The following is an 18,681-nucleotide window of genomic DNA, read 5'->3' as shown; positions in this document are numbered from 1 at the left end:
AGCCGGGCAGCTCCAGCCTGCCTTAGCCTGGGGTGCTAGGTGTAGCCCCGTGAGACACCGACCAAACCCAGCCCGCGCTGACTCACAGCCTCCTCCTGCTTCCAGTGCCAACAGCTGCCAGCCACACCACGCAGCCGCTTGGCAAACATCCTTCCTCTTCGGCAGCTTTCACTGAAGACAAGCAGATAAGGACACAATAAGGAAAACTCAGCTTCGATGTGAATGTTGCCTTTTTGCTTCCTACAGCTCTGTAGGAATGCAGGTTCACCAGAAGAATTAGTCTTCATTCCTGGGAAGAAGCGTGTGGGTAACGACGAGCAGTCTGGCTGCCTCTTCCCATCAACTGCAAGCAGGGCCAGGGCCACCAGCTCGATGGACATCCTGGCCGCTGCCTCCAAGTGATTCAAAGAATGCTAAATAAAAATCCAGATCGTCTGAAACTTGATTACTTTACCCCAGTTTGTGCACTCTCCTACTCTGTGACAGCTCTTGGGATATTTTAGATCCAACCCGTGGTCGGATTCAACCCGTCGCCTCGCAGAGCAGGCGGGCTGCAGACACGTGCACTTTCCATATGGACTTCAGGAGGGGGAGAAAGGACGAAAGTACAGCTGTTACATTTTGTACTGACGTTCACAAAAAACAGTATTTACCACAAACTGCCAATTATTTTTCCACAAATGGAGTTCTCAGCACCATTAACGTACTCAGAAATGAACAGGATAAAGCATATTCATTAGCTATTGTTGCAACTAAGTGGGGTTTCCCCGACAAGCATTTCACCAAGTCCCTTTCCAGAACGCGCATTGGTTTGCTGTGCACAATGCTACCCCCCTGCCACCAAACCACACCAAAAAAACAAACCCACCCATATTCCCCAAATTGCTAACAGAAGTGCCTGGAATTTAGCAGATGAATGATTATAGTTTCCAAATAGCTTAAATTGCATTTTAGTAAAATCCTTGGAGGGGCTCTGTCGGGGTCTGCTGGAAGCGCTGCCGCGGGGGGCTGGTGGCGTGCCAGGCGGGACGGGACGGCTGCACACGCTGTTTCCTTCCAAGTGCCAGCACAACATGAGAAGATGCATTCAGAATCGCAGTAACCATGTCTACTTCACTACAACCTCACCTGCCTCCAACAGCGTGAGCCTGGCCGCTCTCAGCCACACGTACGTGAATCACAAGACCGCCAACACTCAGCTCACGCACCCTGGTGTAGCCCCACGAAACGCCCAAGGTGCTGGGATCACGCTTGGTTTGATCAGCGTCACGGGCACGGCTTCCACACGCTGCCACGGGCGTCGGACCCTGCGAGCTCCCCCGCGTACAGACGGCGCGTACCTGTAGTCGCTGTCAGGCTCTCAGGGCTGGCCAGCATGAGGCAGCTGGCAGAACGAGTGCTCGAACAAAAACTGCTCCGGATCAGGTATTTTGTGCCAGAACTCCTCTTCTGCTTACTGCCTTTCTAACAACAACTATCCCAGAGGAACGTGACTTATTCCAGCACAGGCCCAGTGCAGACGAGCTGCCCGCGGTTACTGCAGCTGGTTTCTGCGCGCAGACCCCAGGCTCCGGTGCACAGCGTGGGGCAAAGAACAGGGAGGTGGTGTTCTCCTTCTCCAAAGACCTATGTCAAACAAAAGAGGTGGCGTTTTTCACGTTTAACATCACCTCTGGTTCCTGCACGAGGCGCGTGGATTGATCGGTTCCTTCGGCCGCGGCTGGCAGCCTCGCCCCACCACGCACCCGCCAGGCTTGGGCTGGCACAGGGCACCCGTGGGCACCCGTGCGGTGCCCTGCAGCACAGGATCACCCCTGAACACTCCCTTTTCTTGTTTTTATCTCGCCGTACCAGGACTTTCTGCTGTTCCAGCTATTTAGCCTGTCTAATGCCCCGTGGCAGAAGCCGACTGCGTAGCGTCTCGAGCAGTTTTCAGAGGTGAACCTCAGCTGCCAGACAGCGCCAAGAGCACCACGGGTACAAACACTGCGGGGTGAGCAGCTGGCACCAGGGACACCGGTTTCTGTGCTTTTCTTCTTTTTATTTGTGGGAGGCAAGGAGGGAGAACAGACACCGTTTTGCCAAAGCCCACGGTAGGCGTGCAGGTGACTGCAGGACGATAATACGCCGCGTTGGGTTTGCAGCGCTGCCGTGTTTTATGTTTTAAAGAAGCAAGGTAAGAAGCTGTGCAATAGTAAAGATGTAAGAGTAACCTGAACTTTCTTGAACAAGTGTCCCACCGTGAATGACACAAATTCAAAGCCTCAATTTTCAAACTGAAAGTTTCCCAAAGTTTTACTTTGGGAATAAAACCTGGTTGGGTTATAGGAAAAACAGCAATTTTTAAGCAACTTACATTAGCATTGATAAAACAAAAGAAATCTACATTCTCAGTGAATTCCACACCAGTTATTAACACTGAAATTGAAGTACCAGAAAAAACTACACATGGGAATTACTAATTTTTTGATTCCTCTGTGGGAACTACTCAGACCTGCGATGCAGCCTGCCACGTGCAGCAGCAGATGTTTTCAGACAACACAGGAAAGAAGAAAAGCTCCAGCTGCAGCTGCTTGAGGTACAACAGCATAAAACCAAATACAAAACGCACGCCTCCTTTAAAAGCCAAGCCAACAGTCTTCTACATCTCCCTGAAGGCACCTATCATTCTTGTCTTTGTATCGAGACTGGGTCTTTCCTCCAGTGCTTGAACACCTTTCTGTTTGCTAGTGGACTCACAACATAACCAGGTAAAGAACCTTACACCTTTTAAAGATTTGCTGATTTTGAGGACAATAGGATTTCTTAACACCAACCACACCCCCTGGGTTTTTATCTTCCTAGCTATTGTTAAAAAAAGCCACAGCTTATTTAACAGGTGTTTGTCACATGGACAGAGAAAACTACGCTGACTGACACAGCGCTGACTGACTTGTAAGCACAAAAGTCACTTAGGAAGTGTCCTAACGGGACAAAGCTGCTTTTCTGTATAGGTGCAGGTAATCTAAACACAATCCATTTAACTGTAAATATTTAAAGAGGATGGTAAATCTCGCAGTGATAAATCAATCTGGTATTTGGTTAAGAAATTCTATTGCTTTAAACAAATAATGTTTAAACGGGTCTCAAAGTACTTGTCAAATACACTTCTAATTACAACAAACAGAACAAATCAGCCATACGAAGCTCTACCAAAGGACAGGTGGCTTTGTCCACCCCAGAGTGGACACCAAAGAAATAAACACTTACTGAAAAACAAAAAAAGGTAAGTTCATCCAGAAACCTTCAAGGAGTGCCACGTCTGTTCGGGAAACGTCTCCTCTTCCAGGCAACCCATCCTTGTGCTTCCGTCGCTGTGCACGCAGGCGTCCCATAAATAAAGGTCTAATACTCAGGACGACAACTACTAGTCCCTAGTAAAAAGGAGAAGGGCTGAGGCAGGAGCAGACACGCACCTCGCACTCTGAGGATGCCAGCAAAGCACTGCAGGAACCGGAGGCACCCGCGTGTGCCGCAGAGCAGCACTGGGGCGAGCCCCCCTGCCTGCACCCCGCTCTGCCAGCAGCCCAGGGAAGCACCGGCCCCGGGATTCAGAGAGCTGCTGGAGCCCCCTGGACCGAATTACGCCTCGTGGCCTTCTGCCCTGGGAAGCAGAGCTACAGAAACTCCTCCTGACACCTCGCGGGCCACGTGGGTCTCGCTTCCCCGGCCCCTGGGGAGGTGACCAGCAGCCACCAGGGTGGGTAACTCTGGACGGGGCACTTCGCCCACCTTGCAATCCAAACTCATACAACAGTGGTGCCTTGGGCAGTACGTGAGAAGACGTACAACCGAGTCTCTGTTACGTGAGAGTTAAGAATAAAAATTTAAATTCACTATTCAGAAAGAAAACCCTATGGTTTTACATTTCACTGCTTGCTTTCTTAAATTCTCCTCCCCTATTTCACCTGAAGTTGTGATATTTGGTCCTGGATGAATTTCTGAACTAAGGAACAGGAAAACAAAGGAACACAGACACAGAAGACTCAATCAGTTCATCTTGCTCGGCTTGTAATTTCACCATACTCCTTTGCAATGGATTAATTACAGAGCTGTAGCCCTGCAAGTGAGCAGACCTCTTTGAAGAGAGGAATCATACGTCTGGAGTCTGGCACAGAAAATGAGCCTTCGTGAGACCACAGGAGTCTGCTGATCAGCGAGCAAACCGGCCAGGCGGCCCATCGGCTAACTGATGCTTGCTGAAGCCTTTGCACCAAACTACAGGAGACATCAGAGAAGATTTTTAGCCTCAGGACAAGGAAGTTTCCCCGACTTTATGGGGCAGAATGAGAAACAATGCCGTGGTACTTGGGCTGTAATCCCCACTGACAATGAGACGTCTGGTTTTGTGAGTCTGAAGGAAGCAGCCATGGTACTCCAGTCTGGACTGGTTTTATTTATTACTTCCTATGCATTGCAGGTATAAGAGCATCTTTAAGAGAGAAGAAAAACCCTTAAGATCCTGCACCTGTGAGCCACATCCCACTGCTGGGAGCTTCCCTTGCAGCGGCAGGGAGCATAGGAGACCACCTTCACCGACCAACAAAAAGAACAGTAACTGGAATGCATCTGAAACCACTAAATCTATTGCTGAGCAAGAAGAGCAGCTTCTGCAGCTTAAAAGGTCACTGAGTACTTCCTGAATCACTGCTGATTGCTAATGGCTGCTGCGAACTGCTGCTTTGCAATCAATGTCTCAAGAAATTAGTTTTAGATAAGTGAGTTCTCACCATAATAAACCAGAGACAAATCCATTCAGTTAACTACCAAATAGCAAATATTGCCATTTAAAGAGCGTTAAATCCCTACTTCAGCTAAAAACTTAAAGGATTCACGTACCCGATCGGTACTGTATTGGGTTTACATGGCAAGGTTTTGGTAGCGGGGGGCTGCTGTGATTCTGTCCAGAAGAGCCCAGCAGCTGCCCCATGTCAGATAAGGGCCAGTTTCAGCTGCTGCCCAGAGCCGAGCCAGTAAGCTATGTTGTTTGTGCCTCTGGGAGCGCAGACTGAGGAAAGGGAAAATAAAAACTGCTGCACAACAGCAGCTGGAGAGAGGAGTGAGAAGCAGCCCTGCAGCCCCCAAGGTGAGTGCAGCAGGAGGCAGGAGGTGCTCCAGGCTCACAGCAGCAGTTCCCCTACAGCCTGTGGAGAGGCCCCTGGTGGAGCAGGCTGTCCCCCTGCACCCACGGGTCCCACACGGAGCAGATCTCCACGCTGCAGCCCGTGGAGGAGCCCCCGGTGGAGCAGGTGGATGTGGCCTGGAGGAGGCTGCGGCCCACGGAGAGCCCCCGCAGGAGCAGGCCCCGGGCCGGAGCTGCAGCCCGTGGAGAGGAGCCCACGCAGGAGCAGGGGTCTGGGGGGAGCTGCCGCCCGTGGGGGACCCGTGCTGGAGCAGTTTGCTCCTGGGGGATGGACCCCGTGGGACGGAGCTGTGTGGGAGCAGTTCTTGAGGAGCTGCTGCCTGTGGGCAGCCCCCGCAGGCTCAGTTCGGGAAGGACGGCATCCCGTGGGAGGGACCCCACGGGGAGCAGGGGCAGAGAGGGACCGTGAGGGAGCGGTGGAGACGAAGATCAGGGACTGACCGCAGCCCCCATTCCCCGTTCCCCTGCACCGCTCGGGGGGAGGAGGTGGAAGAGGCGGATGGGGGGGAAGGTGTTGGAGTTTTTTTTGTTTTTTTTTTTTTTGGTTTGTTTCTCACTGCTCTGTCTTGTTAGCAATAAATTTTATTAATCTCCCTGTTCTGTTTGCCTGTGACAATAACATTTGGGTGATTTCCTTGTCCTTATCTCAGCCGTTGAGCCCTTTCCATCGCATTTTCTCCCTTTTTTTCTTTGAGGGGTGGGAGTGAGCGAGCGGCTGTGGTGGAGCTCGGCGCCCAGCTGGGTAAAACCACCACAGGCTCGCAGCCCACACAACCTGCTGTGAACACTGATCTGAAACGCACCAAGGGCAGCTCACCGCGCACTTTAATCTGCGTGACCGGAGGCTCGTGTTACAGTGCCACGGCAGCGCGGCAGTACCTCTAACACAGAGAGCAGCCACTGACCTGGAATCATTAAGAGCAATTTACTCTGCCATTTACAGAGCATCTAACAACTGCCTGCCGAGTTCCTCCTCCGAGCCCTGACGCTGCCAGCAGGAACCAACGCAAGGCAAGGGCAGAGCGGGGGCTGCCCCGGGCAGGCCGACTGACGGGCCTGCGACTGACAGGCCTGCGACTGAAAAAGGAAACCGTCCCCGAGGGAGTTCGTGTTTTGTAATGACGGGGAGCGAAAATGGCTGGCTGTGTAACCTACGCGTCTCATTCAGTCGGCTCGTGTCTCCTCCAAGCCTCATAAATTTCACCCGGTTTACTCAGAGCAGCCAGTTTGCCCAGGATTTGCCTTGTTGTGCCTCTTCTCAGGAATTTGGACACAGACTGAAAACAAGAAGCGACTGCACTAGCTGCACCAACAGCTGGACTTTGGAAGCACCTTATCACTTCTCACGGCCCAAATGCTGGGGAGCGCATCATGGGAAGTCTGGAAAAGGGCCAAAAAAAATCAATTTCTCTGTGAGGTTGTTAGCGTGTCCACGTTGTGCAGAGCCAAGGTACATCCCGTCTGCTACTGCCGACTATCTGGTACAACCATCCTGTCTGGTGCTGCCAACAGTGGGCAGTAACAGACGCTTAAAAAACCACACAAACAACAGAGGAAGTGGTATTTCTGATGGTATATATTTCCAGCTGCCAGCAACTGAAACCATGGCAGTTCCTGAACCAGAATTTGCATCCAGACTATTGTATTTGCTCTATGGTGAGAAAGCACCCCTTTGTATTCATTTTTTAAAACCTCTCACACAGTGGGTACAAGATGACTAAAAGGGAAAGATGAGCACTCTGCAAGAGGGCTCAAGACGTGTGCAGGCAATACAGCCTGCCTTAAAATCCATCACCTCTGCACGATGCCAAGCAAAACAGGCCCCTGATCAAGCAAGGCTTCCGTTTACCTCACAAAAGCATCAAAAGCTAAAGAGGAAAACATGAATAAGTAGGAAAGACACAAGAAGTACATTTAATAAAGAGACGGCAGACATGAGGCAGACAGAATGAATGCAAAAGGAGCGCCCCAAGCAGCGCTGAGATAAACATCAGAGCGCTTCTAGATCATCAACAGAAGCCTGTAATCAGCATCAAAAGAACTCAGTCCCTTGCTCTCATTCATCCTAAACGCTGCTGTTCTGCTGGTTTGGAGGAGATCTGCAGCCAGGAGCCCGACGGCCTGCAGTTCCACCTGAAGGCAGCTGCTTCAGGTGGATGCAGGGCGGCTCCCACCCACAGATGTGTTAACGCACAGCTGCCAATGCACCGCTGGGCCACAGGGCCAGCACTGCCATTAATGGAAAGGACAGAAAGGTTTATCCTACAGACACGGGAGATCCCAGCAGGATAATGCAGCCCACGCCTACAAGAGGCCCATCAGACAAACACAACGCTATGTGGCAGGATGCCTACAGAGCTGCTGGGTCAAACCAGAGGCAACCTGTTGCTGTTTCTGGCTAATCATACCAGCAACAATTTAAACAGCATAAACTCTGGATCACGCTGATATGTATCTTCGCTGTTTGATGCTGAGCAGATACGACTCCTCTCACTTAACAGCCGCTGAGGTTTGCAGTGTTACTTACAGAGAGGAGGCCCAAAGAGCACAGTGTCAAGAGCTTTCAGCTGCAGTTTCTGCCTGTGGCTTCGGTCTGTCATTTTCAGAACAGTTCCCATCATGGTAGCGTTGTTTACTGCTAGCCTGTAAAAAACAAGAATTAGGCACGGTCATATCCATCTGAATTAATAACTGACCAAAAATTAGTAACATGGAAACTACAGGAGGAGAAATGTGATGAACAGGACCAGAAAACTACCTGCTTAGACCATCGGGACAAAAGAAATCCCTCAAATAATGTTGTTTCCTATACAGAAGATCTGTATCAAAGTGTTAAACAGCATCATGTCGGAGTTTAAGAAGCATTTTGGCTGTGCTCTCAGTCATATGGCCTGAATTTTTGGGTAGACCTGTGTGGAGCAAGGAGATGGACTCGATGATCCTCAGGGGTCCCTTCCAACTCGGGATATTCTATGACTCTATGATCATCTTTGGCTTTAGTTGGAGAGGAGAAAAAAACACGGCCATGCCTATTTTATTTATCCTGGCAACCTAAACTACTGATATAATTATTTTATTAAATCAATTTATACTGATAGCCTTTGATGTCTGATTTCATGGACTATAGGAACATATTTCTCACACGGAAGAAACTTGAGCACACACCACGCACTGCCCTGAACACTTTAGTGTTGTTTTTTTTTTTAACTTATCAGTCAGTTTATAGGTTCCTTTACAGAGAGAATAACCTTTACCCCAAAAGCTGCACTCAGATTTTTCAAGTTGGTTATGAGCTTACGTCACCTAACAGCAAGTGCTTCTCTTGAGGATCTCATGGGTTTGAAGTCTCCTTTGCTGGAGCATCAAGGGACATGAATTAACATCAGCACATACCAGTGCTGGGTGGTGCAGAGACACACACCTACCCCTGAGCAAGTACCCCGAACCTCTAGATGCGACCCAGCAAGCAGAGGTCATCCCTTTGCTGAGGACGATGAACAATGACAGAGAAGCCTGGTGACTTCACCGGGATTATGAAGGAAATCTGTGGCAGAGCCAGGACATCACCTAGATCTGTTCTGCTCTAGCTCAGGGTTTTAGCTCTGAATACACAGCTCGGACATATGCGGACTGATGAACTCTAGCCCCAAACCAGCATGGACAGCATTTCCAACCACACCGCTCAAACTGCAGCCTCTCCTTTCACCCATAGCAGGTAAATGCCCACTTACAGCTAAATCAAAGAACACGACAGCAGAGCCAAACCCTCCAAGTGTAACTGAAGCGGAACAGGAACTATACGTGGCTCTGCACACGCAGATGAACTTCACGTGATGTTATGAGCCACCTCAAGTCTGTTTTTCTCCCTGGCATGCATCCCACAGGTTCGTAAGACAACGCAGTGAGCACTGACCTGGGCATGGCATGTCCACTCAGCTGCAACTTTCTGAAGGTCTCTTCGTACTGCGGCAGCTCGACGTATGTAATGAGCCACTGAACCACCTCGTCAACTGTCCAGTTATACACTGTGGGTAGAAAACACGCAAGCAGCTTAGTATTTTTACCAAGCAACTAAAATCAAGTCAGCAACAACAGCATAACCAGTTACTTTCCCAGATACACCTCTTCCTGTTGTCTTCAGCAAAGGGAAAACATCTGTAGAGTTTAAACAGATACATTCCTATGAAATATGCAGTGAGTCAGCAACTGAGGCCATGAAATCTCAAGGGCTATTATACCAGGACTATATCAGTGGCCGAGATCCTCTGGGAGACCCAAAGTACACGCAGGTGGCAAGGGAAACTGCTTAGCTTTCCGTCATCCAAGTGATATTGCTGCTGTCTTGTAACTGCCAACAAAGCACATTTGCCCAGGGGAACTCTCCTCTGCAATGGCCTCACCTGCCTCAGGGATCTACATCATGCGAGGTCAGCCTGGGTGCCCTGCTTTGAGGGACTTAACACCGACACTGAGCTGACACATAAAGCTCGAATGCCATGGATAAGGAACCATGGGGAAGGGAGCTTCTGCCTTTCCACCTTAGTTTTGCTGTACTTACAGGAACAATGTGAAAGCAAAGAAAATCATGCAACGTAATTTTACAGAGGACATAGGGGTTGTTTTTTTGCAATGCTTTAATTTACCAACTTCTGCCTTTGTTGAGTGTGGGCTGAGTTCGTGGGGCATTTACCCAGCCTCCAGCAACTCAGAGAGCCCTGAGCTGGACGCCCACTCTGACGGTCACTGCCTCGCACACATCCAGCCCCGCGTCCTCCTGCCTGACTCACACGCGGTTTCCAACAGCCAAGTGGAGAAAAGACCCATTTACTACTGGCTTAAAGGGCTGTATCAACACTGAACTCAAAGCTTTGTGGTCCCGTCTTAAATGTCAACAATGATTTGCCCCACAAATATGAGAAGCATCTTCCAAATCACCCCGGTGAGTTCAATGCCTCCAACAGAAAGATGACAGAACTGACGGGACGAGAGCCAGGAGTTAAGCAAAAGACAGCAAGGCTTCAAAAGAAGGTTTAATCCTCACATCAACTTGCACAGTGATTCACAGATGCATGTTAGCAAACGCAAAGCTTAAGGAACCCCCTGTAGTTACAGTCCCTGGACCACAGACTGTGGGAAACTCATTTTTGTGGCCAGAAGGAAGATGTGAAACTGAAGCTGGCAGGGAGAGCGGTGGCGGTGGCCGTGCCCAGCGCAGCAGGACGGCCGTGCTGCACCCACAGCCCACGGAGCCCCCCCAGGCCAGGGGGCCCACGGGAGGCAGGGACTCAAGCGAGCTCTGAAGGACCCAGGGTGAAACGCCAGAGCTTCTGATCCCGGCCAGGAGCTCCGCAAGGCCTGGAGTGGCTTGTCAGAGAACTCCTCGAAAACGTTCTCTGAAATCCTTGTGACAATGAGCATTGGTGCTGGTGGGGGGACAGCTCCTGCTGCCCAGGAGCCAAGCGCAGAGGCCCAAGGCACCAGGCTGCCGCTCCACGCAGCGCTCTAGGCCGGGGGGTGGCAGGCAGCCCCCCAGGCAGCGCGAGGGGACAACTCCTGCCAAAAGGAGCCGCCGAAGCTCCCAGCTGGTGACGTGCCTCAGCACAGCGTGCCTGGGGTCCTGGGCACCCTGCTTAATCGGACCTGCTGCAAGCTGGAGGCCCCCAGAGGGTCCTGCTGGGCTGCACGGCCGTGGCAGGAGCACAACGGCACGTGGCACCGCCGTGTCCTGCCTCCAGCAGCTCTTCCCTCCAGCTGCTGGTGCTCGGCTTTGCCCGAAGGACCCCCCCTGCACCCTGACCCCTGCGACGCTCACGGCTCTTCTCTGCTCACAGCTTCCCTCTGAAGGCCCTGGCTTTTGGGGCTTACATGTGCACAGCTCGTACTGTGGGAAGGAGTTTCTCAGAAACAAGCCAGCAGCTCCACCCGAGGGGTGGGCAGGTCCGCCGCGTGAAGAGATGGAGGCTGCGCCTGCTCTGCACCCCACCCACAGACCATCTCCTGCTTCAAAGAGCCACACATACCGAGGGATTTATACATATCAAAGCCAAGACATTGTAAAAGCACCCCAACCTCTTGGAAAAGGGATGTGGGAAATGGACACACGTGTCCTGGACGCACCTCGAGTGCTGTGTCAAAGCTGCTCTTCACAGCCGCACAGAGCCCTGGCCTTCTCGTCAGCTTCTACTATTCTACAGCTTGGTTTCAAACGCCCAGATTAGTCTCCAAACGAGACCACGTTTGGAACCAGTAATTTATTTTATCAGCCAGATACACAGAACAATGAGAAAGAAAAGCAGCGCGCTAATGACACTCACTACAACAAGAAGTTATACCACAGGAGCTGCACGCAGAGAAATGCCACTTCCTGCACTTGTCAGAAACAGGAAGAGAGCAAAAGCAGCTCCGCAATTAAGGGACCCGGGGAGTATCCTGGGACGGTCTCCTCCATCCCCTAATGGCTTCTGTGCTTACCCAACCAACACTGAAATGCGCTTCTGGCAAAGTCATCTGTAATCAGCCGCACGATAGAGTAAACATTTCTGACACCAGGCTTTCCTTGAACACAGAAGGCAGAGCGATTCGTTAGCATCCTGCTGGCTTTAAGTGGCTTGGGCAAGAATTTTAAACACGTGGCTGCGCATCTCCATGGGACAGAGAGTCTAGGCCTGGATAAACAATTCCAGGGCCATGCACAGAATCACTGCACCTTCAAACAGCCTTTCAAACGCTATAGCTAAGAATGTAGTCTTCCTGGGATTGTGAGAGGTGGGAACACGCCTACGGCTGTATCTACGCAGGGCTTTGAAAACACTGAGCACATCCCATCCCCAGGTCATTTACAAGCCAAGGCTGACAGATCACATGCAAACGGTACAGGACACAAAAGAGGAACGGAAAACTTCACAGTTGATGAATTCATCAGAAGACTAAACCCCATTTTTTCAAGCAATAGGTGTTCATAACATTATCTGATCTTGGAGGACAGAGGGAAGGGAAAAGACTACAGGTGAATTGATCAGCAGCAACTAAAACTATCAGGAAAAAAAGATGTTCCCAGTCTTGAGAGCAACAAATAGCGTACTGAATAGAAAAGGACAAAGGAGGAGTAAAATGCAGTCACTGGCAGAAATGGTCCATGCCACAGATCACAGGAAACCCCCAATATATCAAGAATAAAAGTTTCTAAAGCAGAAAGAAAGGGGAGGGGTGAGTTTTAAGATTTCTCAAAGCAGAAATTCTAAAAGTCTGGTCAGGGAAAAAATGAAAGTGAAATTGTGCCAAGAAGTACCAGCGAACCTAAAAGCTTCTTCAAAAATTCAGAAGTTTTAGGGAGTTTCCCACCAGGGACTGAACTTTCACCACCTCCCTGGACTAAGCTGCTGTGACGAACAAAACCATTTCATAAGCTTGCAGCTTACAACTACGTTGAATGTATTTATGTACACTTAGCGTTTTAGGATTTATTCTACCTTCTTTTCACTAGTTTAAGGAGCATCTCAAGTTCAGCAAATTTCTTCTCAGGGAAATACAATCTGTAGAAAAACTCCCACACTGCTCTATTTAATATGTAGGATGTTATTACCCCATAAAACACCAGCTGAAACTAGTATTTAAAGAAGAAACTGGAATAGGGCAGTATTTGGCTCTATTTTAATACGTTTATAGGGATAGAGAAAGAAAACAATTTATACTTTTACGGCCATACTCAGATGCCAGCATTAACAGTTGGAAAGTACCAAGAGCAAAAAAATGCAGAAATGCCCAGAAGAAGGAAGCTGGAAAAGTAACTTACAGAAGGCAGGAAAAGCAGAATGAGAGTGTTTTTCCTGAGATGTACACACACACCTTTGTAGCAAGGAGTGTGTGTGTGTGGAGCGAGGTTACTTCATTTTGCTTGTGTTTTTTAATTTTTTACCTTCAGATGTCTTCCAGGCCTTCCAAAGATCTTCCACGCTAATGAGCTTGTCTTCTCCATGGAAAGTGCTGTGCTTGACTGTTGGGTCATGGTAATTTAAGTCCTCTCTCAAGAACTAGGAGAAGAAGGAACAGCAGGATTATTCTTCGATTAATCATTTAGACAACAGGAGAGGTAAAAAATATTTCACCTTACTACTACATCCACATGTTGTCAGGTAACACTTCCTACGGCAAAGCCCTACTAACTCTGAGCTGCAGCATCTCAGGCTTTATCCACGCAGACTAAAATTACACCATCTCCCTAGCTGAGTCGCTGTAATAAATACTGCCATTACCGAAAACCGGCACCTTGTTATAGCTAAATGCATTTATCTCTACTTCCAGTTTCGTGATTGCATTTTGCCCCCTTTTTGCTAAAGCAGCCCTCAGCCAGCAGATCTCTGCCCTGGGCCACGCAAGCTTCGGCCTCCCGTGAGAGGGAGCGTGCTTTCGGGCGTCAGTCGCCCCGAGCTGCCGGCAGCCAGCCGGGGCCCTCGGGCGCAGAGGGCTGCGGGGGGCCTGGGCTGCTCGGGGCAAAGCAGCGCCCGCAGGGGCAGGGAGGGGATCCTGCCCCTCTGCTCCGCGCTGGGGAGGCCGCCCCTGGGGTGCTCCCGGGGCCAGAGAGGCCTGGGGCTGGTGGCAGGAGCCCAGCGCAGGGCCCCGAGGTGCGGGAGGGCCTGGAGCACCTCTGCCGTGAGGAGAGGCTGCGAGAGGCCAAGGGATGAGGTTCAACACGGCTCAGTGCCGGGTCCTGCACTTTGGTCACCACAACCCCACGCAATGCTACAGCATTAGTTAGTTATTTTTATTTAGTTAGTTATTTTTTATTTTTCTGCACAAGAATGACCTATTAGGTTGAATACGGACGTTTTCTGCAGCACCTCTGAAATCTGGGAAGACAAGTCAGGCAATAACCTGCAAGTATTTAAGTTAAATTAATATTCCATTGACTTTAATACAGATAAACATAGAGTACAATAATAATACGACCTGGGCTGTGGGGATTCCAGACTTTGCTCCGGATTATAACTGCTCCCAGAATTCAACTAAATAGCACAGTGGAACCGACTTTACGTCAATGCGGTAACAATGAAAATAAAATAGTTATTATTACTGGATGTGATCTGCAACTTCAAACGAAAGCTGAAGCCCGTGCCGTCTGCAGGAGCCGAGGTGTGCTCCCTCTGAAAGCTGCAGGGAGGGCAGCACCTTGCTTTCGTGGAGGCGGCCTCCTCGTCGCCCCCGGCCCACCGGCGCCTGACCGCGGCTCCCCCAGTGAGAGCGGGCTTACCGGGACAACGCAGCTCCCTAACACGTCTTCTGAAAAGTTAAATCCAGTGGCTTACTCAATTAAATGAAAAATAATGGAAAAAAGGAGACTGCAGTGACGTAAAGGATAGCCCGCAAGCTCACTGTGCTGATGCTTGCAGCCTGCTTCTCTCAGTCCCAAAATACTCCTGACCAGCTTGTGGGGTCAATATTTGCCTTCTGCTTAAACCGTTCTCCATTTCCATTTTTGCTTCCTGTACGTTAATACTGTGCAACCAAATCACAGGCAAAATAGCAACAGCAATGTAAAAGACGAGCGGCACCCACGGCAATCAGGTGCTAGGCAGCGGTGAGGGCTGGTGCTGGTTCTGTCGGCTGAGCCACTAAAGAACGTATTTATCTACTGTCATCATCGTCTGCAGATGGACCAGAGCTCACCGAGGGAGCGCATCCATCACAACAACGTCTTTGTTTGGTTCCCATCCTCCTCCAGCCTCAGGGGAAGATGGGGCAGAAACGGGAGACACCAAGGAGAAGTGAAGAAAATCAGATCAGAAAAAACGAGGGAGAGAGAGTGGGAAAGACCAACAAGGTTTGAGACTGCACTCTGGGTAGGAGTTCAGGAGATGTGAGGCAGGCAAGAGTATGTGAACACGAAACAGAAGGAAGAAGATCGCTCACATTCCAGTTCCTAGTATATCAACTAAATTAAAAGATCATTTCACATTTAAATCCCTACCTGCACGATTCAGTGTGTGATTAGCAAGCAGATTTCTTTTCACGGGTTTTTTAAGGTGAAGAGTGTAACTGAATTATTTAAAAAGTTATCTACTCATAAAGAGATTGCATTTTAATAGTAGATAGACTATTAAAAATACCCACGGCAATTTTAACCTTCTGACCTCTTTACAAACCCACTCGGGGCGCTGCCAATGCCAGCGCCAGGTGTCTGTCGCTGGAGCCTCTCGCCTGTCTGCCCTCTTGCTCTCCAGCTTGCAGAAAGCGTTAGCTCCCCTTCCCACCTTGCCACCGAGCACCAGGCAGCCCCTCGGTGAGCACGCAGGACCAAACCCTCCAGGAAGGTGCAGCACGTGCAGCCTGACGCAGCCGGGCCCCCGGCAGCGGCAGGGGAAGCCGGCAGCGGCCGCGCCGCGGTCTGCCTCCCGCTGCTGGAGCTCGTGACCTACAGGGACGGCGGCAATGTCACCCGGCGTCACACAGCGGGCGGCTGCGAGCTCCCACCGGGACGCAGGGATCAGCTGCTGCTCTGTAAATTTAGCTCGGGGAGCACAGGGAGGGAAAGTGATCCCTCACAGCTCCCCTGCGGCACCCGGCATCCGGAGGAGCCCCCGAGCACGCTCGCGGTGCTGCCAGCAGTGGGAACGGGCAGGGGCCGGGATGACAGTCACAGGAGGGTCTGGGTTGGAAGGGACCTTAAAGACCACCCGGTCCAGCCGCCTGTCCCAGGCAGGGACACCTCTCAGTCGATGCAGGATGCGGCCACTGCCTCCTCAGACAAGCCGTTAATGCCATGCCTGCACGAAGCCGGCCGGGAGAGCTGGGGGAGCGGTGCCGCATGCACCAAAGCCCAGGGAAATGTCAAGAGCAGCTTTTCTCTTAGTGTCTTCTACGGAAAAGATAAGAAACAAAAGTGCAAACAGAGCAAGTCAGCCAAAGCTTGCCTCGACTGGTCTTCACAGGGAGCTGGTCCTGCCTGGCGATGAGGGTCTCTGCAGGGCCGCTGCTGTCACTTGCTGTCTCCAAACCACATTAGAAAATCAGGATATTCTCAGCTGTAGTGGGTATGACAGCTTCTGACCCGCTAACCCCGCATCTAGTAGCTTCAGGCATGTTCTGAACACGGTGCTGAACGTGACTTCTCCACCCCCCACGTGCTGCCAGACAGCACAGGTAAATCTGAATAAATCCAATTCCTGCTCTGCACACTGACGTGCCAGCAGCTCTCAGGGCACTTCTCACATCTCCACACCCACTGCAGGAACAGCTTCCTAGCTGTAAGCTGTAAGGCTCTCATTTTTTCTCCACTGGAGAAAACGCCACAGAGATTTCATGCACACAGACAACTGTCCTGAGCACGCACGCGATGTGCATTTTAACATGCGTGCATGTAGAATAGCCCTGGGATACCCGGATGTCCAAACCCCCAGCAAAAGGACCAGCGCGCAGAATGCCAACCTCGTTGCAAACCATTACAAAGCAGCACTTCAGAGCACTGAGAACACACGGCCGGTGCTATCCCTGGAGACCCAAAACTCCAAGTCCTGGACGAGTGTCTCTGGGTGGCCCTGCCCGGGCTGGGGCTGGAGCAGGCGACCTCCAGAGGGCTGCGGGCCCCAGCCAGCCTGTAAATGCAGAGGCCAGGAGGCTCCTCACCACGTTTGGCGAGACAAAACCTCCATCATCCTTTCTGAAACAGCCACTACAAGAAGCAGCCGACGTGAGCAGAGGCCACCGCAGGAAGAATCAGTCTGTAAACGCTGCTCGTTGGTCAGATTTCTTTTATAATTTATCCCACCTCTCTATAACAAGAAGGAGCTGTACCCATCAGACTCAAGGACCGGCTGCTGCACAGCCCTCAGAAATCCCCGTGGCTGGAGAGCCTCCTTTACGAACACAGCGGGGTAACGGAGAGAGCAACGCTGCCCGGAGGAGGCAAACGGGTCCCGTACGGACACCCGGGGAGCCGCGGTGCTCTGAGGGAGGGACCACATCCAAATCCCTGCTGAAGCCATTTACAGCTTTGGCCCCGCTACAGCCTGTTACAGAAAATCAGGTGGGAAATGCTTCCTCTTGTTTGTTTTAAGCCTGCTACCCGGCAAGCCAAACCGAGGGGCAGCCCTAAGCCACTGCCCGCTGCGTCACGCAGCCATTCCTCTGGTGTATCCCGGAAAACCGTCGCACCTTCAGCTCTCTCACCTCATCTTCCACCCGAACAGCACGCCGCTGCCGGCAGAGGGGCCAGCGTCCCCTCCGGCTCCGGCCCCTCGGGTTCCCCTTGCAGGCGCTGCAGGCACTTGAAGGCATCTGCACCCCAGGGCGGGGGGGTGCAGCACCCCCCAAGTACCAACTGCAGCACCTTTTCAGGGTTATACGACCTTGTTAAACGCAGACACCCACGTTTTAATTCTCCACCTGCCGAGCAGCCTGACCAGCTCATTTTTCTCCTCTCTAACAGGGGCAGGGATCTGGGGTTGCACAGGTTCTTTGCTTAATGCAAGCCCCTTGTCTCGCCGGCTGAAAGCACGCTCAAAACTCAGCAGTTCCATGACGAACGATTTTCCGGAGATTAGCCTTGTGGTTTTTGATCTGCAGAAATTCCAACTGCTCGCAGGACCCCTGCGCCTCCTCCCCGAACCTTCAGCCCCCTCCCACGCTCCCAAATCCCAGCAGCTGCACAGGGCAGGGGTGCCCCAGGAGCACCAGCGCAGCGCTGCGCGTGCGTCAAGTGAGCAGAACAGGCTAAGTAACGGCAGAGCCCAACCTGCAGCATGCCCCCAGGCAGCATGCGATTCTAGAGTCTTTTCTGAGCTACCGATTTTCACGAAAAGTTCCAGGAAACTTCTGTCTTCAAGACCTCTTTCTCACTACCATGCCTGGAGCGAGACAACAGGATCAGAAATTATGAGGAGCTGGGGAATGGCAGAGCAATAACACAAACCTTGTTTCCTTAGGAAACCAGGCTAGAAGCATCTGAGAGAACCGTCGATTTAAACCTAAATCAGAGTAGCCCCTAAACAGCTGGAGCTGCCTTTTGAGCGAGTGTGAAGAGCAGAAATAGATCGCTAATTAGAAGATCTCCCCACGAGGGATAGTTCTTTCATTTTAATTGAGGTCACTGATGTCATCCTAAACTTCATTGAAAATTCACTTCCAGAAAGGAAAAATGCAGTGATGGTCTAAGGACAGCATGAAGTTGTTGGATGAAATCTCACAAACCCTACCTGGAATTAGAACATTGTAAAGATAAACTTATTATCTGCCTCTCACTCCCCTTCTGTACAGTCTTTTTAATCCAAACAAAATATATCCGTAACTTATCCCGGAGAGAAAGGGCCAAAACAACAAATGCAAATTCAAGGTTCCCAGCTGCAGTTCTCACCACGAGCGTCTCTCCTGCTCCGCGCGGAGCGGGCCGAAGGACAGACCACACAGGGCGGGCAGCATTTCAGCGCGTGCCCCTGGGATTGAAAGCCTGTGGGACCTTTGCCCTCTGCTGAAGCTTGCAAATGCCTCTGGAGAACAGGTGATTAAAG

At 51.0% G+C, this 18,681-nt stretch overlaps 1 protein-coding gene across 7 annotated transcripts in view; it reads right to left on the bottom strand.

The window, feature by feature from the left end:
* The window catches only part of STIM1 (stromal interaction molecule 1), a 102,950-nt gene that overhangs the window by 34,030 nt on the left and 50,239 nt on the right, over nucleotides 1-18,681 (bottom strand). For all 7 annotated transcript variants that reach the window (XM_066990125.1, XM_066990126.1, XM_066990127.1 and 4 more), the window contains 3 exons: nucleotides 13,098-13,212; nucleotides 9,096-9,207; nucleotides 7,710-7,825 (listed from right to left, as the gene is read on the bottom strand). In XM_066990125.1, the coding sequence (XP_066846226.1) occupies nucleotides 7,710-7,825; nucleotides 9,096-9,207; nucleotides 13,098-13,212 (343 nt within the window). The remainder of the gene's footprint in view (nucleotides 1-7,709; nucleotides 7,826-9,095; nucleotides 9,208-13,097; nucleotides 13,213-18,681) is intronic.

The sequence above is a fragment of the Anser cygnoides genome, chromosome 1 (genome assembly GCF_040182565.1).
Source record: "Anser cygnoides isolate HZ-2024a breed goose chromosome 1, Taihu_goose_T2T_genome, whole genome shotgun sequence".
Lineage (NCBI taxonomy): Eukaryota > Metazoa > Chordata > Aves > Anseriformes > Anatidae > Anser > Anser cygnoides.
The sequence above is the reverse complement of the archived record's forward strand: the minus strand, read 5'-3'. Positions and strand labels throughout refer to the sequence as shown.